The 25,661-nt window shown below is 49.2% G+C and overlaps 1 protein-coding gene across 1 annotated transcript in view; it reads left to right on the top strand.

The window, feature by feature from the left end:
• Positions 1-25,401, top strand: part of LOC139597047 (mucosa-associated lymphoid tissue lymphoma translocation protein 1-like) — a 29,408-nt gene extending 4,007 nt beyond the window's left edge. Inside the window, exons 7-16 of the mRNA XM_071442001.1 lie at positions 1,212-1,238; positions 1,976-2,179; positions 6,407-6,584; positions 10,002-10,076; positions 10,667-10,794; positions 11,009-11,140; positions 11,265-11,413; positions 15,892-16,017; positions 18,540-22,132; positions 22,165-25,401. Coding sequence (XP_071298102.1) covers positions 1,212-1,238; positions 1,976-2,179; positions 6,407-6,584; positions 10,002-10,076; positions 10,667-10,794; positions 11,009-11,140; positions 11,265-11,413; positions 15,892-16,017; positions 18,540-18,854 — 1,334 coding nt within the window. The 3' untranslated portion in view covers positions 18,855-22,132; positions 22,165-25,401. The remainder of the gene's footprint in view (positions 1-1,211; positions 1,239-1,975; positions 2,180-6,406; positions 6,585-10,001; positions 10,077-10,666; positions 10,795-11,008; positions 11,141-11,264; positions 11,414-15,891; positions 16,018-18,539; positions 22,133-22,164) is intronic.
• Positions 25,402-25,661: the final 260 nt, after the last annotated feature.

Genomic DNA, 25,661 nt, shown 5'->3' with positions numbered 1-25,661 from the left:
TGGGAAGGTTCAGGCCCCTTGAGCAGCCAGCTCAGGGCTGATGCTGTGTGAGTGATGGATCCCAGGGAGAGGATGTGTTCCCAGAGCCTTGGGCATGCTCCACCTTTGGCTGCTTTGGCCCTCGGCCTTTACCTTATGTGAGGCAGGAATAGCTCAGGCTGACTTTGCTAGCTCTTTACTCCACCTAGAGATTTTTCTATGCCATAAGCTTCTTATCCTGCCTTTTATGCTGGCTTTAAAATTCTCCATAGTGCAAATTGATCTTGTGGAGCCAGAGAGCACTCTGCCTGCCTCCTCACAGCTGGCAAAACACATCCTGGGCGCACAGACAGTGAGAAAAGGACACCAGAGTGGGTTGGGTTCAATGTATCACTGCTGGGGAGCTTTCACATGCAACAAGTGCCTCTGTAGGAGGTAGAAAAGAATGAGTGGTTTTGTTCTGCAGTTTTTCAGACATCTCTTGTGTATCAGCAGCACTGATTCAGGAGCCAGAGGTCTTCAAGACCCATGAGATTTATGCAATTTATCATTAATTTATTCTTTTAAAGCATGTAGGGTTCCAGAATTTTCTTCTGAGCTGGATTTTTAAATTTATTTCTGATTGAAATAGGAAAAGCTGGAGCTGTTAAGGTAATTATGATTTTAAAAGACTGGAAGTGCTCAGGCAGGAGAGCTTGTGGACCAAAGTGAGTGGCTTTGGTGAGCCAGAACTGCTAAAACAACAGGGAAAGGCAGAGCAGGGAGATGAAAAACTGTGAATATTGTTGCAATCAAAAGCAAACAGGGCAACTTCCTCTGCACTGCACATTTATGGAGAGAAACTCTGGTTTTGGAGCTTGTATTGACCTTGAGTCATTTTGTTTCCTTTGCTTTTGCTGCAGTGAGGTAGCAGGTGAGTCACATCAGGTATGAGCCTTTCCATGTTGACCCTCCTTTCCTGGTCTGCCACCTCTCCAGGCTTTGCTTCCCAGCTGCTCAGGATGTCATAAATCAGGCTGGATTTCAGAAATCCTCCTAGCATCAGAGCAGTGTCTTTAAGGTTAGCAGTCAGGCTCTGAAGAGTTGCCTGAGGAGTGTTGCTTGTGCAGGGCCTCTGTGTGTTTGTCCAGCTGTGCATGGTCAGGGCTGTTGGAGCAGAATTCAGACCTGCACTGGGTGCTGGGCCCAGGCTTACTGAATCCAGGCTTATAATTTCCCTTTTTCTTTCCCAGGTCCGTGTGGCTCTGGAAAGTTTTTTGGTGAGTACTTTTATCTTTTCTTCCTGAGCAATTATTCCCTTCATTAAAAGCCAGGCTCCAGAGTGGATGGAAGGACATGGAATGAGAGTGATTTTTCTGCAGAGACTGCTGCAAGCCTTTATGAACACATTGCCACAGGCTCTGCACTTTTGGATTACAGCTGTACAGCATAAAATTAATCCCAACCCCTGCCAAACCCTGATCTTTTTCAGCAAGTGGAGTAAGATTATTCCTAATGGGTAACTGAGTCTTAAGCTCTGTGCCTGCCAAATGATTTTAAAAAGTGTTGTTTAAATGACAACTTATCCCTATTTGAAATACCTCCTCAGAGCAGGGCAAAGTCCCTCCCTCCCACCACCACTGAGCAACATAAATCCCATTTTTTTACAGTGGGAGGTGGAGATAAAATCAAAGCAGGAGCCATGGGTTTCTCTCCTTCAGCCCTGTGAGGGAAAGGACCCCTCAGCCTGGCTCATGGTAGGGCAGGTAGAGCAGAACCTCTGCACTCCTGGGATTTTGGTTGTCAACTGAAAACTTTCCAAGCCTTTATGTCATGATGATTGTGTATTTTGTCAAAGTGTTCAGAAAGCTGAGGGCTTTCTGGAGAGTGCTCCTGGCTTGCAGCAGCCTCGAGTCTATCTTTGCTTAGATTGTCCACATCCTCACTCCAAGAGGAGGAGGTCAGATCTTGTCTCCTGCTGAGCATTTACAGCTTTTTCACTTGGTGTTTGTTTCAGCTACAGGCAAAATAGCACTTTTAGTGGGCAACAACCGTTACCAGCATCACCCCAACCTCATGGCTCCTGTGAGGGATGTGTTTGAGCTGAGGCATCTTCTGGAGCATCTGGGCTTCCAGGTTGTGTCCCTGCTGGATCTGAACAAGGCTGAGATGGCAACAGCAGTCACTCAGTTCCTGCAGCTCCTGGGGAAGGGAGTCTATGGTAAGGCCAAGGCAGCTCAGCCCCCTGCCTGTGCTGAGGAGGGATTAGGGAATTTTCTGAACAGCTATTGAATTAAAAGAGAAGAAATTGAATGTTGCTATCTCAAAGGACAGCAGGTTTGGCAGGAGCCCTTGGATTAAGCGTAGTTGAGTTTTGGCAGGTGTTTCTCCAACATGTGGCTCACCTCCAATCCCAGCAGCATGGGCTCACACTGAGTTTTTGGGGAGCCAGTGCTTCCAATAGTGAATGGGAAAGGGGGTTTATGGTCTTTCCTTGAATAAAATAATTGAGGAGACTGATTGCCCCCCCTCCCTACTCATGTGTGAGGAGGGGAGCTCCTTTTGGGCCCTGACTGCTGCATCTGGTCATGATTTCCTTGTTTCTCTTTCCTGAAGGTCTAATTTGGGCCCCTGACAACCCTTTTGCAGAAGAGCATTTCGAGCTGCAGGTGGCTTTGAGGCTGGGCTTGGCTTTGTGCTTAATTGTGCACTGTGCTCAGTAAGGAAGTGTTCCTCAACCACAAACCCAACCAGCAGATCTTGTGGATCTTAAAGCAGGTGTTCAGATTTGGTGGTGAAAATAGCATTTTTGGGGTCTCTGAGATTCTCACAGCATGACAGATACCCTGGAAACATCTTGCAGGTGGTTGTGTTTTGTTTCCAAACCTCAGTGTGAGGCTTTACATGCCAGCTGAGTGGCACCCAGACAGTGAAAGTCAGCGTGGGCTGAAGCCAGGCTGGCATTCAGCAGGAGGGTTGGAGGTTGTGCAGTGGATGGGGACCTGGCCACGAGGTAAATGCTGCACAACCACCTTGTTCTGGGAAGCACTGACTCATCTGGGGAGCTGAGCTGGTGGGAAGGGCCACGTGCAGTCCTGGCACTCTGGCACATCACCTGTGACAGCATATTGCCATGACTTCACTTGCAGCTTCCTTTTCTTGTTGCTCTCTGAAATCTCCTTGTATCCCAGGCTTTACCTCTCCCAGGCCAGAGTCATCCCAGCTGCCATTCTTACCCTCTATCCATGGCACATGAGGACCAAAAGGCATTTTATCCATGGCCCTTCCTAAGCATTGGAGAGAAAAAAAGGCTTGGAAACAGCAAACCTTTCATATTGTCATGCTTTATTTAAACTTTTAGAGCTTCTCTGCATTCGTGGCCTCTGATCCTTCCTGGCAAAATTGATTTTGTGTGCTGTCAGGAAAAACATCAACAGCTGAGTTGAGTGTTAGTGAGGCAATGCCTGCTTAGGCTGAGGTTTTCTTAAGGCCTGTTTAGGAGAGGTTTTAGCTCTCCAGGCTGAGTGGTGTGCTGTTCTTTGAAGGCAGTGAGCCCCAGTGTGGGCTGGATCCAGCAGTGATTGGGTTCAGGATTCTTGCCACATTCTCTGGAATCCTGAATGATTGGTGGGACATTGGGTCAGGCTCCCTACTGAGTGCCCCAGTTGTGGTGGGACAGCAGCTCCAGGAGCAGCTCAGGCAGCCTGCTAGAGACCCCAGAGGTGCCTGTGACAATCCTGTACATCCATGTGTGTGTTGGACACACTCCTGTGGCATCCCAGTGTTCTTCTTCAGGAACCTGGAGGTGCCACCTCCTGTGTAGCAGCCACCAGAGCTGAGTCAGGAGAGCACAGACAGAGGGAGGAGAGGGCTGACTGCTGAGCATGAACCCCCATGGGTTGGTGCTCATTGTTTCTAGTTGTATGGTCTATGCTGATGGTGGCAGTTGGGCTTTTTGCTCTCTGTAACTCTCCCTCCAGGAACTGTAGGCTTTTGTGAGATTTCCTTCCACATCTCCAGAACATCCCAGCCCAGCTTCCAGGCCTAGATCCTGAAGTGTTCAAAAAACAAGTGAATGTGGCACTGCATGGTATGGTTCAGTGGGATGGTAAGGTTTAGTCCAAGGTTGGACTTGATGATCTTGGGGGTCTTTTTCAACCCTAGTGATCCTATGATCCAAAGGTTTGTCTAATTCATTGTATGGAGGTGGTGGATTATTGGGCTGCTTTTCCTCCAGATCTCATCTTAAAAAAGCTGTATAGGATTTCTGAAAGCCCCTGAAACATCCTGTAAGTGATCTAATTATTCCACCCTCAGGCAAGTGAGGAATCCCCGTGGATGTTATTTTGAGCATCCTAAAAAGTCCCAAATAAAAAAAAAATTATGTTGGAAATGCAACGCGAGCAGAAAATTCCCTTTATTCAGCCTCATGCTGACGTTTCCTGCATTATAAACAGTGCTTGGAGCTTCCCCTTTTTAATTTAGTACTCAGAAGTTTTTTCTGTGACAAGCAGTTCTGACTCATACAATGTGGAAAGAACTCAGAATAAAACATCCCTTTCCTTCTCTGGGCAAATTGTTGACTTTCCTGTTCAGGAGGAGAGATTCAGTCCAGGAGAAGTTGGAGAAGTTGCTCAAGTGATGTGAAACTCACCTTTTTTGATTTGAACATGAGTCTTTGTGGTTTATATAGCATGGGGAGCACTTGGTGGTGCATTCAGGTACTCAACAAGACCTCAAAAGTTAGAAGGTTTAAGGAGTGAATCATTCTTTGTGGGCTTTCCTGTTACATTTCATTTTTTCCAAGCCTCAGTGATGCTGCCTGGTGACAGATGTCATCACTTCCCTTGCATGTACAGGCAGAAGGACGAAAGCCACCAGTGCTCAATGGCTCAAGGGGCCCAAGCTTGAGGCCCCTTGAGCCATAAAACAGGAAGCCTTCTAGAAAAATCTAATTTTTCTAGAAGGCTTCCTGTTTTATACTCTTTTCTAGTCTCAGGGGAGGTTTCTGTGGCTTTGATTCACAAGTTACAGAAGTTTAAAGTTTCTGCAAATCAGAGCCTGCTGCCTCTGGCTGCTGATCCACCTGAAGAGAAACCCAAATCTCATGGGCACCTGTGAAAATGGCCATTTGAGAAACTTTCCATTGTCCCCTGAGAGTAGAAACCAAGGGTGACTCAAGGTCTTTTTGACTATGAGGTCATGTTTTCCATTCTGCACACAATGAGGTCATGCTTTCAGCCCTTCAGCTCCTGCCCCTGTCCCTGCATCCTTGCAGAATCACACAAAAGTGAGCGTCCTGCCAAGTGCAGGGGCAGGAGCAGTGGAAGGAAAACAGAGGAGAGGTTACTCACTGAAGTGTGGGCTTTGGCAGTGAATCTGAGTGAAGAATTTCTCCTTCTGTTGCCTCTCAGCTGCTTTTTCCCATTTCTGACCTCTCGCTCTTCGCTGTCCCCCAGTTGTAGTGACACAACTCCCTGTGTCACCTCATAGAGCTATTTTCAACCCATTTCAATTCCCCAGGTTTCACCAGCAGCATCCCCCAGGCAGTGGCATTGGTCCAGGGCAGGGGTAACCAGGCACTGCCCCTTTTGAGAAGCTGCAGCCTGGGGATCCCTGTGCCAGCCCTGCACTGAGCACTGGGCTGGAGAGGAGCCCCAGCTTAGGCCATGCCAAGTTCCCCAGTGCTGGCTTCCCACCTGGATAGCCCATCTCTGGGAAGGCAGAAACCATTACTAAGTTTCATTGTGCCTAAGAATAAACCCCAAAATTCTTGTTGGGTTTTAGGCTTCCCACCAGCATCTGCGTGAGTCTGACTCCTCCCCTGCCTGACAGGCTGGTGCTTGGTTTGAGGTTGTTGAAGCACACAATCCTCATGTTCTGGACATCTGAAGAACTCATCTCTCTCTGTGTCTAATTTTTCATCAGTTTATAGGTGTGTGAATACAGGCAGACCTTTGAAATGGAGAATGTTTCCTATCAGTTGTTAGTCTCTTCTCCAAAACTAGGAAACTGAGGAGCTTCTCATTTAAATGGCTGTTAATGTATTTTCCATCCTGGTAAAATCCTTTTCTGTTGCCTTATTCCTTCAGAGATCTGAGGACAAACCCAAAGATGGTACAAGGGTGAAATTCAGCCTGGCAGGTGCTGAGCCTGGCTGTTGCAGCACAGAGGGTTTGGAAGTGTGTAAATCCAAGGTCCTCAGGAGACAAATGGTGCAGGAATCCACAAGCACAGGAGAGCCTCTTGGGGCTGCTTCCACACTAATGAAGGGAATAATTGGGAAAAAGTTGAAATTGTGGGGTCAAGGTAGCTCCAGTTCCATACTGGTCTAGGTCTGCCCTGCACCAGTGCCCTTCCAGGACAGGGGGTGGGACGTGGCCATGGGGAGCTGGTTCCAGACCTGCAGGCTGGCATCCTGACTCACCCTCTCCTCTCCCTGTTCCAGCTATATTCTACTATGCTGGGCATGGCTATGAACATCTGGGGAGGAACTACATGGTCCCTGTGGATGCTCCACAGCCCTACGCCCCTGAGAACTGCATCAGCGTGCAGAGGATCCTCCAGAAGATGCAGCAGCAGCAGACAGCCCTGAACATCATCCTGCTGGACACCTGCAGGAAGTGGTAGGGGCCTCTTCCCCCTTGCTCACCTGGGCTGGGTGTTCTGAGGGCTGGGGCAGGGGAGCCATCCTCAGCTGTGGGTTTTGACAGCCCCCATGGTGCTGCTGAGCCTCTGCCAGGGGTTATTGATCTATGACATAAAATCAGCCACGTTGTCAGGTCCTGCAGGATGTCCTGGGGATGTGTCAGTCATGTCTTAGTGCAGAGAGCATCAGACCTTGTCTGAGATCTGCTGGAAGGAAGGGGCTGGAGACCCTCCCTTGGTTTTTTGAGGTGAAGAAGCCTGGCAGATACTCAAGGTTGCCTTGAGCCTGTGGAGGGATGGCTCTGCCTGGCATAAATTGTTGGCTGAAACTCAGCCCAGGGTTTTTATTTTGTGTTTCAGCCTAACCTGATCTCACTGATTGTGTGCTTTCCTGGTCCATATTTCCCACGTGCTCAGGCTGGGAGTGTTCAGTTCACCTTTCTTCTCCTGGCTGCATTCTTGTTAACATCTGTGAGAAGAGTGCAACGTGACAGGGAAAATATTTTAAGCCCTGCTACTTGTTTTTTGCTGGGCTTAAATCCTTCTGAAGTGGTCGTGTTGTGAAGCTGCTGCTGCTGAGGTCAGGGATCAGCATTTTCCCACTTTCTGTGGAAAACCCATCATCCTCCCTTGGCCTGCAGACTTCTATCCTGCTGCAGGAAATTACTACTTGTCCAATTTCAGCAGAGGTGGGTGGACTGTTGCAGTAGAAGCTGTCATTAGTTCATTTATTTCAGGCTCCTGAGGCAGATTTACAGGTCAGAGAGGACCTGGAGAGCAAAATATCTCTCTCTTCCTGCTGTGGTTCCTGCATTAAAAATGGGAAAGACAACAGAGCTTTTGGTACCCTGAGAGAGCTGCCAGCCCCTGAGAGATGATAAATTTTGGATGCCTTTTAGCTGCAATGATGGGGCTGCTTGCTTTGAATAGCTTAAAGCTGGCTGTGCTGGGACTTGTCCCACAGCTCTGGGGTAGGAGCAGGAGCTTGATGTCCCTTGATGCTGCCCTGAAGTCCCCAGAGTGGAGCATCCCCTTTCTCCCTGCCTGCTGGCTGCTGAGAGCAGGCTCTGGTGCTTCCCTGGCACACCTGGCTGCCCTCCCCAGTGTGCTCAGAGGCAGGGGCTGGCCTGCAGCAAAGCAGGAGCTCCTGGCTCTCATGGATCCTCTGCTGGAGCTGGACTGGAGCAGCTCTGGGCTGCTGCTGTGCCATCTGTGTGATGGGAGGCACTGTGGGGGCTGCACAGGGACACCAGTGCAAGTGTTAGCAGTCTGTAAAGCAGCTTTTGAGATGCTGTCTGTCTCCCTTTGAGCTGCTGTCTCCTCCCCTGGCACTGCCATTGGTTCCTTTGCTCAATGGAGTCTCAGTGGTGCTCAGAGGATGCAGAGTGAGCACTGCTGTTATATTTAGGCAAATTTGTGCAGCTGGTTTTTTCCCTCCTTCCCTGAAGTTCACACCAAGCAAGCACAGCACTTCATGCAGTGCTGTTATCCCTGATATGTGGGGGCAGGAGCTCTGTCCTGAGCTCAAGAAGTCACCATTTCAGCTCAGGAAAGCATCTGGATTTCATAGCTGTGTGTATTTACACCACTGTGTAAAACAAGGCTCCCAAGACCTCCTTTCCCAGCACCCTCCTGGTCAGGCTGATGCTGCAGGTCTGTCAGCAGCTCCTGCATGAAGCTGTGGCTGTGCTGAGAGGGAGCTCACCCAGAGCTTCTGCTCCCCCCATGTGTTGGCATCAGAAATGCCAGGGTGCTGAGAAACACATCTCCCTTTGCCAAGTGGGAGCAGATGCTCAGCCTTAGCAGGGGAGGAATCAGAGCACAGAGCCTGTGTGTAGCCTCATACATTGATGTACTGATTCTGGGTGGATGTGATTGCCTTTTCCAGGAATTCCCTGATTTATCCTAGGATCTGGAACCAAAGATTTCTGCCTTAAATTAAGAGCGATTGAAGAGCAGATAAATCTCAATATTCAGATTTAGAAACATGTCTCCTTTCTCACATTTTCTCTTCTGATCATCTTTAGGACAACTTACACAAGCCAGTTGAATTCTGCCATTGAACATCTCCAGACTGTGCCACCAGCAGTAGGTGACATGCTGGCTGCTGGCAATAGCCCTGTCCTTTCTGCTGTCCTTAGTGTGCCAGCTCCAGCCCCAGGAAACTGTGCTGGAATTGAATTACATGGACTAACTCTGCCTCTGTGCCTGGTTCTTGTCACCATGTGACTGGGAACAGCTCCGAGTCACTGGGGTGAACTGGAGGCAGTCTGTCCCCATGCTGTCAGTCTGGCTGCAGTCAGTTTAACCATTCAGTGCAACCAAGATATCTGTTTTGTTGGAAATCAGGTCCTGTCACCATGGATCTACCTGATTTTGGGAATAATAGGGGCTCTGTGTCTAGACCAAGGTGCCGGGACCAATTTGGGCTTTGATTCTCTTGTGTGTGTGTGTCCTGATCCCATCTCAGGGAGATCTGGGGGTGTATCACCCATAGCCTGCTTTGGTTCCCTAAGGCAAAGGTGTGGGCATGGTCTGGAAGAGCCCTGTGGGGTGCAAAGACAATTGAGCTGTAACCATGGTGCTGGGCACCTCTCACTTCTTGAGGAACTATTGTGTTTGCAGGGTGCCCCAGTGAAGGCAGGAATGATGCATCTGACTCCATGTTCTCAGAAGGCTCATTTATTACTTTATTGTACTATATTATATTAAAGAATACTAAACTATACTAAAGAATACAGAAAGGATACTTACAGAATGCTAAAAAGATAAAATGAAAACTCCTGACTCTTTCCAGAGCCCTGACACAGCTTGGCCTCAATTGGCCAAAGAGTGAAAACAACTCACAGCAGAATCCAATGGAACAATCACCTGTGGGTAAACAATCTCCAAACACATTCCACATGAGCAAACACAGGAGAAGGAAATGAGATAAGGATTGTTTTCCTTTTCTCTGAGGCTCCTCAGCTTCCCAGGAGAGAACTCCTGGGTGAAGGGGTTTTTTCAGAGCATGTGAGTGCCAAATGGGACAGCTGTGCACGGGGCCATGGTGAACCTGTGTGTTCTCTGCACTGTGGTGCTGCCTGGAGTTGTTAAAACCCAGCCTCTGCAGGAGGTTCCAACGTGCACCCACAGCTCCAGGTGGTACCACAGCTTCAGGCTGAGGGCAGGGAGCAGCTCACCAGTGCAGGTAAGTCACAGCTGGACACACCACACCTTTCCCTGGGGTTTGGGTTCTTGGTGGGATTCCCAGCTTTAGTCTCTCTGGTTATGTCTGAGATGAGAGTTGCTCCTACTGCCACCTCTAAGAGATGGACATGAGGAGTGTGTGGGATTTGTCCCCTCCAGCTGACAGATGTCCTCTACACTGACCTGTGCCTTTGCCTCCTCTCCAGGTACAACCCAGGACGTGCCTTGTCCCAGGTGCAGCCCCTGGAGCCCTGGGGGAACACTGTCTATGGCTATTCCACGTGAGTGACTGCAGCATTCCCACAGCCTCACACCTCAGGAGCAGACCCTGGCACAGCCCTGACTCCTCCCAGCCTTTCCTGCACAGAGGCTGGAGAGGATTTCATGTTCCCTCTGGCTCTCACCCTGCCTCTGCTGGGTGTGCTGTCCAGGCACTTCTGTCCTTCCTGCTGCCATCAGCCTCTGCTTCAGTTGAAAGTTGTGTGTGAAGGTGACATCAGCTCCTGTCACCTACCCTTCAGCCTGGTTCTCCAGGTGGATGTCCCATGAGCAGCTCACCCAAAGCCTCCTGAGATGCTGGGTGTTATTTACTGGTCCAGTGCCAGTTCCTCTGGCTTTTCACCTTTGCCACCCACCTGGGCTGGCAGAGGAGACTGTGCTGTCCTATCCCATTGCCTTCCACTGCTTTTTCCTGTCCTGTGGCCTGCCCATCCTCTCTAGGGCACAACCAAAGCACTTTGTGTTATTCCTTGAGAAGCTCACTCTGACCCAGCCAATAGAGTCTGGATGGAGTTGGCCACCCCAGACTGACCTTGGACTTCATGCCCAATGCAGAACTGCAAGGACTGAAGAAACACCCTTACTCTTGCAGGAGTGAAGATGCAGAAGCGTTTGAATTGCAGGATGGGGAGTTCAGCTCTGGGATCTTCATGAAATACCTGAAGAAACACATTCTGCAAGAGAAGAAGGTTACACACATGCTGGAGGATGTGTTAGAAGGTAAGAGAAGCTGGAAACCACTCTCTTCAGTGGCAGGTATGAGAAAAGAGTGGCTTCACATCACCTCATCCCATCCCATCCCACCCACAGTTCTTCCCTAAACTCCAAATCACAGGCTGTGCCCCTTGGGAGCTTTCAGTAGCCTTTGAGCAGCAAGGAGATCAATAAGGAGCCTGGAGTGATCCTTGTGCTCCCTTCCCACTGTTTCCCCCAGACCTTGGCCGTGATCCCCTGGTCACTGGGAAGCAGGTGATGGAGATCAAGCACACCCTGAAGGAAGCCAGGTCCCTGACAGACCCCATCTGTCCCTCGGGAGCAGCTGCCGAGCGCTGGGGCCACGGCCAAGGTGAGCCATGCAGGGCGTGGGCAGGAGGAGCTGGGGGTGCCTGTGGCCCTCAGGGATGCTGCTGTGCAGGGAGGTGTTGAGAGAACCCCCAGAGGAGCTGATGGTGCTGGAATTTCCCTTGCAGAGCTGCCGAGCAGAACGGTGACCTTCCCGTGTGGGCTGCGGGTGCAGCTCCGCTTCCTGCGGCTCTTCTCCAACCTGATGTTCGTGTGTGCCAAGCCACTGGCACCCCTGGCACACATCACTGAGCCTCAGCTCCTGCTCCACCAGCTTGTGAGTGCTCTGCCTGTGCCCTTCCTGGGCTGCTTTCCCCCGGTCACAGGTGGGGAGGGTGCTTGGGCTGAATCCTGAGGAGTGAGGATGGCTGGTTCCAGGTGCAAAAGGATCCTCTCCTCTGCATTCACCTCTTTGAGGCTCCTTCCACATCTCAGTGGATTCTCTGCCTTGTTCCTCGTGCATCACAAAAAAGATTTGGCAGCAGTTGGATGCCTTTAACCAGTTATCCCTCAGATTGATTTCTGGCCTGCCTGATTAAATTATTGCATTTAATCTGATTGAGGCCGAGAGCTATTCTGTGTTCTGTGTTAGAAAGTAGGTCTGGCTTTTTGACTTCTTTAGCCTGCTGTGCTAATATATATTAATGCAACAATATATTCCTTCCCAGTTGAGCTGTACCAGCTTTCTTGAACCCTTTTTTCAAACCTTTCCTCCCAGACCTATTGTATTTGCTAGGAAATGTCTCTACAAAGGCAGGAAGGATGAATCTGACTCTTATGTTCTCAGAAGGCTAATTTATTACTTCATTATACTATATTATATTATAGAATACTATTCTAAACTATACTAAAGAATACAGAAAGGATACTTACAGAATGCTAATTTATTACTTCATTATACTATATTATATTATAGAATACTATTCTAAACTATACTAAAGAATACAGAAAGGATACTTATACAATGCTAAAAGGATAATAATGAAAACTCCTGACTCTTGCCAGAGTCCTGACACAGCTTGGCCTCAATTGGCCAAAGAGTGAAAACAACTCACAGCAGAATCCAATGGAACAATCACCTGTGGGTAAACAATCTCCAAACACATTCCACATGAGCACAACAAAGGAGAAGCAAATGAGATAAGGATTGTTTTCCTTTTCTCTGAGGCTCCTCAGCTTTCCAGGAGAAAAATCCCGAGCAAAGGGATTTTTCCAGAGAATGTGAATGCCACACAGACCACGTGCCCAGTGTGGGCTTTACTGATGGTCTCCATGCCACTTGTACAGATTTAATGTGCTGCTCCTTCCCTTGTTTTCTGTAGCCCTCCTCCTGAAGTGGAGCTCATTTGTGGTGGATTTTTTGGTCCTTGTTTCTCATGGAGGGACACTGCTCCTCAGCACATTGGGGTCACTGATGCAGTGTGGTGTATCCAGGAGGTTTGGAGCCTGATCCTGCCCATTCCTAAGCTGCAGCATCATTTCCCCTTGTGAGCATCATGCATGAAAATTGTGTCTGTGTATGTGAGCATGTATTTGTGTGCTTTGCCCCACATCAGTGACTGGAGGAAAGGAGGACCCAGCTGCCTGCTCCTGCCTCTGGAGCTGTCTCAAGAGGGATCAGGGGGACAAAAAGGGATCCCAGTACAGCCAGATCCCTCTTCTTGTCCTATTGCATGGTGGAGCTGGCTCCCACTGAGCTCCAGGGCTGTCTGCAGAGGCAGCAGCATGTCCTTCCATGAGTGTCACCTGCCCACCTCAGCCATCACAGCAGCCACCACCCCCCTCTGGGACCCCTGAGGTGCCCATGGGGACACTGGGCCCCCTCTAGGAAGGAAAAGCTGAGAGAGCTGGGGCTGTTCATCCTGTGGAAGGACAGGCTCAGGAAGAGCTCCTCCAGGTTTACAAACACCTGCAGGGAGGGTGCAAAGAGGAAAGAGCCAAGTTCTTCCCAGTAGTGCCCAGTGCCAGGAGCAGAGGCCACGGGCACACACTGATGCACAGGAAATTCTACTTATAACTAAGAGGAAACTTTCCTTCTTGGAGGCTGATTGAGTATGTTTGGGCTTTTTGGAAAATCAGGGCTGTGGGATTGGTTGATATCTTCACTGATGTGCTTATTAAATACACAGATCCCATAACACCAAGGTGCTACAAAGCAGATTTTTGAAGGATTTGGATAACTTAAGGTACAATTTGAGGCCAAGGCTGTTATTCAGCAGATACAAGTTCCTGCATGTGAGCAAGAATAAAAAGTAGCATCAGCATGGGATGGGCAGTGAGTGGAGAACCAGTCCTGGTCAGAGCCCAAAACAACTGAGGCCACAAAACCAGGGCACAAACCCATGGCAAGGTTGCAAACTAGAGCTCTGATCTCTGTGAGATCTTGTCTGGCTCTCCTGGCTGTTGCTGCAACACTGGGTCCAGCTTTGGGTCCAAGCTTCATGGAAAAAAAGTGTGCCAACAAAAACACAGACAAAGTAATGAAAGGAAGGAGCAAGGCAATTGTAGTTTAGGCAAGAAAAGCAAAAATGTTGATTTTACAGGGCCTTGAAATCTACCAAAAGTTGTTTCCAACACGGCAGTAAGACATGGTTTGAATTGCAGGGAGCAAGTTCCACAGTGGAGAGGACATTGTCCCTAATCTCTGATGGCAGTGGGAAGCCATTCCCCTCTTGTCACTTCAGAGTTTCTCCCCAGCTCTCCTGGAGCCCCTTCAGGCCCTGGCAGGGGCTCTGAGGGTTCCCTGGAGCTTCTCTTGTCCAGGTGAGCAGCCCCAGCTCTCCCAGCCTGGCTCCAGAGCAGAGGGGCTCCACCCTCAGAGCATCTCCATGGCCTCCTCTGGGCTCTGCAGCAGCTCTGTGTCCTCTCTGTGCTGGACCCCAGGGCTGAGGCAGCTCAGAGCCCTGCTGGAGGATGGACTGGCTGGACACACCCTCCTCTGTGCAGCCATGCTGCCAAAGCCCTGTGTCAGCAGCATCTGCCTGACCTGCTTCCTGCCTCTTTAGTCTCCATTCACTGGCCTGATCTTCCCCAAAACTCCTCCAGGTTTTTGTCTTTCCTGTAATGAGCTGCCAAGTGCAGAGATGGATTTGGCTTTCTCTTGCACAGAGATAAATGGTGTTTCCTTAGCCTCCAGTGACCTCCTGTTCCACCAGCCTTGCATGCAGGGCTGATCCTGATGCCTGCAGATCCCAGCCAGCATTTGGAATCCAATATTTTTCCTCATACTCTCCTGGCCAGAACCAAATCTCTTTGGCTGCTTGCAGGCAGCAGCTCAGGGAGGGTCAGGAAGAGCTCCCAGGGCTTCTCCAACTTCCCCCTCCCTAAATATCCCAACAGCCTCCTTCACCAGCCTGCCCAGGGCAGCTTCTCCTGCTAAGGATCACACTGGGATGGTTGCCAGAGCTGGCTGGCAGAGGGAACCCTCTGGAAGGGGCTGGTAGGCTGTGGTCTGTCCCCCATTCTGGAGGGCTCAGATCCAAGGCAGGAAGGACTTGGCCACAGCTCCAGGGCTACCAGAGCTCCAGGAGCACATGGACAATGCTCAGGCACAGGGGGGAGGTGTTGGGGTGTCTGTGCAGGGCCAGGAGTTGAACTCAATGACCTTTGTGGGTTCCTTCCAACTCAGGATATTCCATGGTTGTCATCATATTGTAAGAGTTCTATTGTCATTACATTGCAAGGGTTCCATATTGCTAGAGTTTCATACCTCCTTCATGTTTCTCACAGGCAGCTCCTCTAGGCACTGACTCTTCCTTGTCCTCACAGCATCCAACCAACTCCAGTTCCCCTCAACCAACCAATCCACTCTTTTATAACACTCTTCTTCTTGGCTACAGCTGTGGCCTGTTAACATCAGGCCTGCTCCTAATCCTTAATAATTAACCCAGCTGCAACTCTTTAGGGGGTAAGGTTACTTTCTATACTACATTTATTTACTTATATTCTATCCCCCTACATTCCATGACCTGTGATTTCATAAGATCTTTATTCCCTTGTCTCTTCCTGGGGTATTATTGTGGCTCAGTTGGTACTGAGGAGGATCTCAATGCTGTTTTGGTTAAATTTGAGCAACTCAGCAAGAATTGGCTGTTCTGTAGATGGTGGGGGGCTAAATCAGCACTCAGCACAGCTCAGTGCCTTTGGAAAACTTGCTCCCTCCATAACACACTGCTGGTCCTGCAGTGGTTGTGATACCAGCTGGTGCTGCTTCCTGCTCTGCTGGAAATGCCTCTTTTTTCACAGTGAGATGTACTCAGGTGTAGGCTCAGAGTTTGTGGTAATTGGGAATGGGCTACAGCAGGTGAGCAGCACTGCCAGCAATGAGCCATGGAGTGCCCAGGGGCACTGAGCAACCACCAAAGGGAGCAGAGGGCACCCAGGGGCAATGCATCAGCATGAGGGGTGTAAAAGGTTGGGCTGAAGAAGAGGAGCAGATGCTGGCAGCCTTCTGAAGTGTTGCTCTGTCTGGGTTGATGCTTTCTGATATTGTTTGATGGTACTCTGTATATTGTGGCTATCTCAACTGCAGCATATGCTGAGACACTCATGGTCCTCTCATTACCCACAAGGCAAGTGAGTAAAACCTCTGCATTCCTGTGGCTTTCTGTAGCACTTCCATTAGGATACCCAGCATTTCCACCAGGCAATGTGTTTATTCAAAGCCCTGAGCACATGTTTGATGGGCAGTTGTGCCTCAGTTCTTCATGCTGATGCTGAAATTTCCTTGCCTTTCCTCTTGTTTTCCTGATGCAGGACACAGATGCTGTGGCCATCCAGAGGGAGAGCTGTCTGGACCACGTGGAGACTCTGCTGGCCTCTGTGTACAAGAGGGAGGAGCTGGACTGCATCTTCCAGCTCTGTGCACTGCAGAAAATTCAGGTAGAGAGTAGCCAGGTGCACATTTCCCCAGATCTGCACTCTCATGGAGCTGATGTCCTTATCTGCATGGCTGGAGCTGGATCTGCCTCTCTGACCATGTGTCACTGTCACATCCAGACTGAAGAGGAGCTTGTTGGCCTTCAAGGCACAAAAGCCACCCTCTTTTAGAGAATCACAGACTGGTTTGGGTTAGGGAGGGACCTGCAAACTCCTCTTGTTCCACCCCCAGCCATGGGCAGGGACACCTTCCACTATCCCAGGTTGCTCCAAGCCCTGTCCAACCTGGCCTTGGGCACTTCCAGGGATGGGGCAGCCACAGCTGCTCTGGGCACCCTGTGCCAGGGCCTCCCCACCCTCACAGGGAAGAATTGCTTCCCAATATCCCATCTATCCCTGCCCTTCCTCCTCGTCTTGTCATTCCAGGCACTTGTCCCCAGTCCCTCTCCAGCTCTCTGGAGCCCCTTTAGGCACTGGAGGGGGCTCTGAAGTTATCTTGGATCCTTCTCTTCTCCAGGCTGGACACACCCAGCCCTCCCAGCATGTTTCTATAGGAGAGCACTGTCCTTTCACCTCACCTTTTCCACCTCAGCAAAATCTTTCTGATTTATAATCAGGCTGCAGAACCTGACTGTGGATGCTCTTTGCTTTTGTATTGTCTCCTCTGCCTGACTTTGCTATCAGAGCTGACCCACAGCAGCCTCTGCTGAGAGCAGAGAGGCATCACCAGTCATGGATTGTTCAGCTTTTCTCTGCTGCCTGCCCAGGAGGCTGCTCCCTGCCCCATCACCCACGGGGAGGTCAGACCTGCCCAGTTATTTCAGATGGAGGAATGTCTCACTGGCTGTGTGCTTGCCTGAGAGATGAATTCAGGTGGAGGAATTATTTCAGTTATTTCAGGTGGAGGAATGTCTCACTGGCTGTGTGCTTGCCTGAGAGATGAATTCAGGTGGAGGAATTATTTCAGTTATTTCAGGTAGAGGAATGTCTCACTGGCTGCGTGCTTGCCTGAGAGATGAATTCAGGTGGAGGAATTATTTCAGTTATTTCAGGTGGAGGAATGTCTCACTGGCTGTGTGCTTGCCTGAGAGATGAGTTCATGGGCTGGCCAGGATCTCCAGTCAGCAGGGTGACACTGCCAAGCCTGATCCAAGCTGTGCCTCTTTGGCACACTTCAAAACACCCTCAAACTATTTAAAGACCATGAGAGAAGCAGAATTGCTTGTCCCCTGGCTTGTTTCTCCTCAAACAGCAGTATGCACCTTGTTTATTCTTGGATTTTTCTTCCTCCCCTAACACACAGCCAGTGGATCTTACACCCAGTGCTGCTCTCAAGCTGCTGCCTGGATCTGCCTCCAGCAAGTTCTGCTTGCTCTGTACGTGATGTGCTTCAGCATATGGCAATGCTTTCAGTTCTTCATTGTTCCTGGAGCTCTTTTCTGAACATTTCCCTGATTTTCTGCATTGCTTTTAAGTGCAGACAGGAGACCTGGACCAGGTATTGCCTGCCAGAATTTTCTTGTTCCATTGTACCTCTCCCTGCTCTTTACAGGTGTTTCAGGCACAGTGCTGTGCTGGGGATCTGCTTTCAGGGGTTTGACTGCCACAAATGTGGTTATTCTCTTATTTCTTCATATTTTATAAAATTCTAAAATAGTGCTAGGCAGTGAGTAGATCCCTATGGAGCACTGCTGGTTAAAGCTGCTGGCTTTTACAGTGTGAGGGGTGTTTTAGTTCATAGCATCCCAGAATGGTTTGGGCTGGAAGGGACCTTAAAGCTCATCAAGCAGGGAATGCCTTCCACTAGACCAGGGTGCTCCAAGCCCCAATTGTTCTGTCAGCCTGGCCTTGAGCACTGTGAGTGGTTCATGGTTTCCTCTCCCACATGCATTGCTCTTGGCCATGGTGCACAAAAACCTGGGTAAATACAGCCCAGTCAGTCCCACCTTGTGCCTGGCAAGACTGTGTGAAGATCCTTCTGGAAATGATCCTAAGATCTCCTGTTATCTCCTGGAAATGATGCTAAGGTACATGGAAAGTAAGGAAGTGATTGGGTGACAGCCAGCATGGCTTCACTCAGGGCTGACTGTGCCTGATGTATTTGTGATGGGGTTACAGTAGTGGTGGGTGATGGAGCAGTAACTGGTGTCATCTGCCTGTGCTTGTGCAGAGCATTTGTCACTGTTCACATGGCATCTTCCTCTAGAAACTCTTTTCTGCTCCTGCTCCCCTGGCCCCAGGGGTGATGCTGGCAGTGGCAGCTCCCTGATGGAGCTGATGGGATCCCACATGGTCTGACTTCAGGAGAAATCCAAACTCTGTGGCTGAGGCCTGCAGGCACAGTGAGCTGTAGGAGTGTGTTCAGCCCATTTTCTCTGGCAGTAGTGCTGCTCCATCGTGCCACAGCATGGGGCTGTGAGCCTGCACAGCAGCAGCCAAGGCTCCTTGCTGGCAGCAGCATAGGAAAGCTCTGCTTCCAATCTGATTCTCCCATTCACTTCGTGTTCTTTGTTCTCCCCTTCCAGACAGATGTGGTCCTGCAGCTGGATTTGCATTACACCCAGCCAAGCACAAACCAGAGGACTTGTGAAAGCCTGCAGACAACCCTGCAGAAATCCCTGCTGAGGCAGTTTGTCAGCCAGAGGAAGGACTCCCAGCCAGCCCCTGCCCGTGTGTGCCCACAGGGTGCCCTGGGGCTGGGCACTGAGCCCAAGGGCTCCCTGGGCACGGGCTCTGGGCACAGCTTGCCCAGCAGCAGCCCCTCCACCTTCAGCAGTGAGCCTGAGGAGAACGATGAGAGCGAGCTGGCTCTGCCTGGCCCGGGGCAGGACAGGCCCTGAGCCTCAGCCTGGGGAGCTGCTCTGTCACTGAGGCCTCAGTCTGAGTGCTCAATCTGTCAGAATCCATCAGCTGCTTCCCAGCCTTGGCACAGCCCTGTGTGAATGAGGCCAAGGCTGCTTCTTTGGAAAGGTTTCTCCTGTCTGTGCTCTGTGGTGTGCAGGGCCTCAGTTCCCACTGGGAATCTTGCCTGTCCTGTGGGAGCATTGGGATCAGCAAGGAGTCATTGTGGTGTCTGGCAGGGGACACAGCCACCCACCAGTCATAACACTGCCAGGCAAAAATGGTGTTGCTGCAAGGCAAGGGCACAGGCTGATGTTTTCTGCCTGGAAACAAATGTTGCTGCATTGAGAAGCCCACAAACACTACAGACCCCTCTGGCTCAAATCCCAGCCACGACTGCTGGATGTCCCCAACCCGTGCAAGGGCCACAGGGCTGCACTGAGGGAACCAGGTGAAACAGTGCAGGCTCTCCACAGGGTCCCAGTGTGGTTTCCTTGTCAAAGCAGGTGTTAAGTTATGCATTTATGTATTTATAACAGGGGGGAGGCAGTAGCTTGCCAGGAGAAGGAAGGTCAGATGTTGCATGCAGTGTGTGTTTACATTGGAGGCTGGTGTTGCCCTGGAGCAGTGTCCAGGCAGGTGCACTGACCCCTGCCCCTTCCAGCAGGGCACAGAGGGTGTTCAGCCCTCTGCAGCTCCAAGTTCAGCTGCAGAATATCCTACAGGAGAGATGGAATGTACCAGGATTGAGAAAGGATAACCTCAAAAAAGTTATTATTAATGCAGATTGTTGTGTCTGTGTGCCTGTCTGTGCTGTGGGCAGCCTCAAGCACTCTGTGGGGAACCAGCTGTGCAGGGAGAGGCACAGGTGGGCCCAAAGGACAGCCTGGGTGTCCCAGCCCCTCCCTGATTGCTTCCTAATGGATGTTTGATGAAGGGGATTGCTCAGTAACAGCCAGTGACCCTCGGGAACTGTGGGGTCTCCATCTTTGGAGGAAGGTTCACTTTGGGCTGCAGAAGGTGCCAGACCTGATGTAAGCTGGCTGAGGGCTGGACCAGAGACCACTGGAGATCCCTTCTGGCTGCTGTGGTGCTGTGGAAGAAAGAGGTTGGAGGGCAGAACTTCTTGAGAGGTCAAGGGCAGCAGGGTGGGGAGAATGCCTGAGCTCTGTCTTGCTTTAAAAGAGGGTTGGAGGCAGAATTTTCTCAGTTTTGCTCTCCTTCAGCAGTGAAGATACATCCCTGTCTGTGGTGCCAGTTGCAGCATAGAAAAATCTGAAATGTTGCTTCCAGATAAACCATTCTCCAAGTGCTGGAAACCTGTCCAAAGAGAACAGAGGAGGCTTTTATTCTTCTCACAGTGAGTAGAGCCAAGGGAAAGAAGAGGGGCCCCAGCTGGCTGCAGACTAGAAAGTCTCCTAGAAAAAAAATCTAAAGCTCAAGAAAATTCAGAGGATGTAGTTTAAATAAGTTTAAATAAGATGGGTTGATAGAGGAGCTAAACCAGAAAAAAAAAATTAATTTCAGGATGAACCAAAAATCAACTCAGCAGCAGCAGGCACTGGGGACAAGTCAGTGGGAATGGCTGAGCAGGCATTTGGGAGGAGGTTGCCTCTGAGGATTATTCACAGCCTGCTGTGCTGTGGAGGCACTGAGGCATGGCTTGTTCCTGGCTCACATTATCATGCCAAGTGTCATCTAACGTGAATGTTTATCTCATTCAAAGCAAGGCTGTTTATTTTTTCTGAATAAAACACTATTGGTGTTTTTAATGTACAGAGCTTCACGTGGCTCTGAGTTAACTGTGTTTATTTTCTCTCTAATTGCCAGGATGTAACTTAATATTGATCTGCTGGGGTTGCATGCTTCCAGCCTGAGCTTCTAGGCTCTTCTGGGTGAGCATTGTTTCTTTTTTTAGGTAACTAAAAATACTGGAGTTTGGATTTAGAAGGCAGATCAAGTGACTAGATAGGATGAAGTGATGTCAGGTGAAGTGTGTAGATTTAAAAAAAAGTCTTCATTCATTGTGATTTGTCCATCTGCTTTGTAAGGGTGGCTCTTGGGTGGCTTAGGTGCTCTCCTGTCTCGGTGCCAACCACAGCACTTGTCCCTGTCATCAGTTCTGCTCCTCCAAGGAGACCCTGCAGCCTTCCTATGGTGGTTCATTCCCTGAGATGATGGTTTGCCATGTCTGGGAACTTACTGAATTCCAAAGGTGGACTTTGTGTCCTGGGCCTCAGCTGGAGTCATTGTAGGAGGGGATGGAGATATGGATCCTTCATCCCCACCTTTACATGTGAAATCCAAACTCCCTCACGGTGCTTAAACTGGTTAGTGCCAGTAAATTTTCCTGGAAATCTGTGTTTCCATCTCCCAGCATCCAGGACAGACAAGGCATCCCAACATTGCCACGTGTCCCTTTCTGATCTGCACCTTGGGCTCCACAGCCAGCTGAAAGGGTGGGAAGGGAGGAGGGCTCAGGCAGCTGCAAACAAAGCAGGATCAAGACATCAGCTCCAGTTTGCATTCCCTTTCTGCCTCATCTTCCACAGCCATTGCCCTCCACTATTGTGTTTGTGGGGTGCCCTGACAAAGGAAGGAAATGATGAATCTGACTCCATGGTCTCAGAAGGCTAATTTATTATTTTATGATACTATATTATATTAAGGAATGCTATACTAAGCTATACTAAAGAATACACAAAGGATACTTAGAGAAGGCTAAAAAGATAATAATGAAAACTTGTGACTCTTTCCAGAGCCCTGACACAGCTTGGCCCTGATTGGCCAAAGAGTCAAAACAATTCACATGAAACCAATCAATCTCCAAAAACATTCCACATGAGCACAACACAGGAGAAGCAACTCAGATAATAATTATTGTTTTCCTTTTTCTCTGAGGCTTCTCAGTTTCCCAGGAGAAAAATCGTGGGTGAAGGGATTTTTCCAGAGGATGTGAATGCCCCACTCCACTTCCTCTGTTTCTGGGCCAGTCTGTGCCCAGAGGCTACAAACAGCACTTAGAACATTTTTGTAGGTAATAACAGGTGCTTTCCTTCACCCAAGTCTTTCAAAAGCACCAAGTGAACTGAAGCTTTAAAACAATATATGATGAAAATAGCAGCACCTAAATATTCAATAATTTTATTTTTAGATAGATGCCCTTCTTTTCCTCTCTGCTAGGGCAGATGTTTTGAAGGGAAGGACCTTGCACAACAGCTTGGTATGTTCTGCTACAGAATTCATTTGGGATGCAGTTCTCCACTCATTTGCTGAGGTTTGGCAAAACAAGGCAAGTGCACCCAAAAGGATTGAGAAAACAAGGCAGTAAAAATCAGAGAAATCAGGGGCTCTTGGACATCTCAGTCTGTTACTGGGAGGTCCTGGGCCCAAGTGCAGTCAGGAGGTGTGTGACATGTGCATGGCAGATCCACCCCAGCCTGGCAGCAGATTCCTGAAGGTTTCATTCAGGTGGCATCTTTGTAATCGAAGGAAAAGATGGATTTGTCTCATATCAGCCACACTCCAGCCTCAACCAAAGAGAGAAAGAAACCCAAGACAGGTCCTTCATTTCAGGAGGAATTTCTGGGGGAAAAAAAAAATCAGTATGGGGCAATATTGAGTAATTTCATTTACCAGCTCACTTAACTCTTTCCATCTTTTTGGAAAAAATCCTTCTCCCTCACAGATGTAAATCTGAATTTACTCTTCAGAAACTGGCAGGTTCTCCTTGTTTTCTGCAATAAGAGGTTTTCCATGCTGTGTAGAACCTTCCAGATCATTTTCTACCCCACATTAGGGGCAGAGTGCATGGTGCTGTTGGTGCAATGTGCTCACAGTGTAATAAAGCATGTAGAGGGACACACAGGGAAATTCCAAGATTCAACAACATGGCTTTAGTCTTCTTTCCCTTGTTTTTGGAAGTAGCTTCTCATACAGGCAGGAGAGATCCTGAGGGCATTCAGGAGCCATTCACTCCCAGGGAAGGAAGGAGTTTCCCAAAGGACAGGTTATGGTTCTCTAGAAGTTAATGCTGCCTTTCATGTGGACAAGGAGTGAAGAGGATGATCTTGTGAACTGATAGGAGATGGGAATCACCTGTTTTCTGAAATGCTGAGGGTTGCTTTCCTTAGCTGAGCATCACTTCTGGAGCAGCAGGTCCTGGAAGTCAACTTCCTCTGAGTTAACAGCACCATGCCCAAGGCAGAAATGGAGAGACAGGCTCAGTTCTGGTGAGCAGGGAATCACTAAACCCAGGTGCTGCTCTCACAGCCAGCCTTTATCCATCATGTTTGGCACATGGAGACATCCCCAGCTCTGTCCTGCTGCCAGCTGGATTGGGTGTCCTGTTGGATTATGTCCCTCCCAACCAAGGCTGTGGTTGTGCTACCAGAATATGCCCAGAGGAATGGATGTGTTCTGAGTGACTCTGAGCACCAAACTGGGAGTTTCAATTCTGTTTCAGTGAAATATCCCTGCTCCCTGGGCAAAAAGCAAACAAACACATTGGTTCACCTTAGCTGGATTCAAAATTTATGAAACAAACTTGTGGCAGGGCAAGAAAATAAGGAAAAAGTGGTACAAGAGTTCATTTGAAAATGTCAGATGGTTCAGATTCAGTTCTTCCAGGCCTTCCCATCAGGGGGATGGTTCAGGAATGAAAGCAGGAGCACAGTTTGAAACAAAAAGGGTGAGTGAAGCCATCCACTGTCAAGCTAATAAACCCAAGATGAGTCATAAGGAGATTCACACTGCTGACCTTCATTCAGGCACCTCCTGGGGAAGCAGGAGCAGCTCTGGTGTCACAGTGAAGCTTGCAGACCACGATTTTCTTATTAGTGGTGAGAAATTATTGATTGCACAGACTTCTCATGTTGTCCCAGAGTTCTGTCCTCTATCACAGATTATTTCAATGACTGTTTTGCAATTGTTACTAATCTCTTGAAATTAGGTCTGTAACATCATGTGGCAGTGGAGAGAAAAACACATCAAAAAAAGGAGGCTCCTTGAAGCACTTGAAATTGCTTCTTATCTTCACAGTTTGGATAACCTTTTGAATAACAAGCAACAATTTCAAATGTATTGGTCATATCACCCCCTCAAAGAGATAGAAGACACACTTTGAAATTACAGAGCAGACTTCATGTGCAGGAGAAGAGCTGATGTGGTGTCACACAGTAAGGAAGAGCTAATGTCTCTTTGATAAATCTGTCTTCACTGAGTTGGATTTTCTTGCCACAGTGTCAGGAACAGTTGATGAGACAGACGTGTTATTAAGTGGTAAAAATAAACAGATGGAAGAGAAAAGTGAGAGATTTCAGCTCTGACTTTTCCAGAATGTTTCAGCAAAGAATAACCTCCTCATTTCCATTCCCTACCAGAGATGGAAAACAAGCAATACTTCCCCAAGGACTGCATGGCTGGAGAAAGGGGACACCCACAGGTCCCTGGTGCCCACCTGCCCCCAGGGCAGTGAGATGGGGCAGTTTGGGCTCCCAGAGAGGGAGGGAGGCTGCTCCTGACCTGCTGCTCCTGCAGATCCAGAGTCACCCTTGTGGAGAGCACTGGTGCCTGCCCAGGGTCCTCCTGGGAACTGGAAGCTATTTTTGAGACCAAACCCCTCTTCTCTCACAATCCCTCCCTCCTTCTTCCACAGAAGGGACATTTCACTCCTTCCCTCCATGGAGGATGCTGCAGTTTGGTCAAGGCTGTGTTCCTGGCAAGGGAAAGGACAGAGGACAGGCAGGCTGGAGATGCAGGCACTGCAAGAGATCCTCACCCCAAGACACACATTGAGGGGCTGGAGCATGTCCAGAGCCAGAGCAGAGCTGGGAAAGGGTCTGGAGCAGCTGAGGGGGCTCAGCCCAGAGGAAAGGGCACTCAGAAGGGGAATTCTTGTGCTCCATAATTCCCAGACAAGAGGGTGCAGCCAGGTGGGGATTGAGCTCTGCTCTCATGGAACAAGGGATAGGATGACAGGAACTGACTCATGTTGTACCAGGGGAAGTTTAGATTGGATTTTGGGGAAAAGTTCTTCACAGAAAAAGTGGTCAGGCTTTGGCACAGGTTGTCCAGGGCACTGGTGGTGTCACCATCCCTGGAAGTGTTCCAAAAAAGTGGATGTGGCACTTGGGGACATGGTTTAGTGGTGACTGGACTCAATGACCTTAGAGGGCTTCTCCAACCTGAGTAATTCCATGATCCTATGATTCCAGAAGATGTTTCATCCCCTGGGAATGTGATGGTAGAGCACCAGCTCTGCAAATGTGACATTGAAATGGGGTCAAGTGGTAGTGTTAAGTGTGGGGGAGCTGACCCTGGCATCTGGGGTCCTCACCAAGGCAGGGCACAACACAAAATCCACTTTTCTGAAGAGCTGATGGTCAAGGGATGTTCCCTGGCTCCTGCCCAGGCCATTGGGCATTGCTGGAAGAGCAGAGGGTGGCTTCTGCTGTGTCACTGCAGCCACCTCTTGGCCTGCCTGCTTTATTCTTCTGTGTCACTTAATATAAATTATAAAATATTAAATCAGATAAATACCTTTAACCTTTCTGGATGATAAGAAAAGATATCATTCAGCCTCCTAAAATGCCTTGTATTTGCTGGAAAATGCTAATGGGATTATATAAAGGTTATTTCAGCCTCCTTTCAAGTCTGGAGACGTGGCAAAACAATCATGATGCCCTTTGTTTATGCCTTTTTAATGACTACTTTTACCTTCAGGTTTTTGAGGCTTCTGCATCTTTTCAAGGAAGTCCTTGGAGTGCTTTTTGCTGGAAACTTCCTGAGGAATGTAAATGTGCCTG

This window comes from Agelaius tricolor, unplaced genomic scaffold (assembly GCF_023055355.1).
Source record: "Agelaius tricolor isolate 1412-34295 unplaced genomic scaffold, bAgeTri1.0.p SCAF_16, whole genome shotgun sequence".
In the NCBI taxonomy this organism is placed as follows: domain Eukaryota; kingdom Metazoa; phylum Chordata; class Aves; order Passeriformes; family Icteridae; genus Agelaius; species Agelaius tricolor.
Note: the sequence above shows the minus strand (reverse complement) of the source record. Positions and strands in the feature narration are given on the sequence as shown.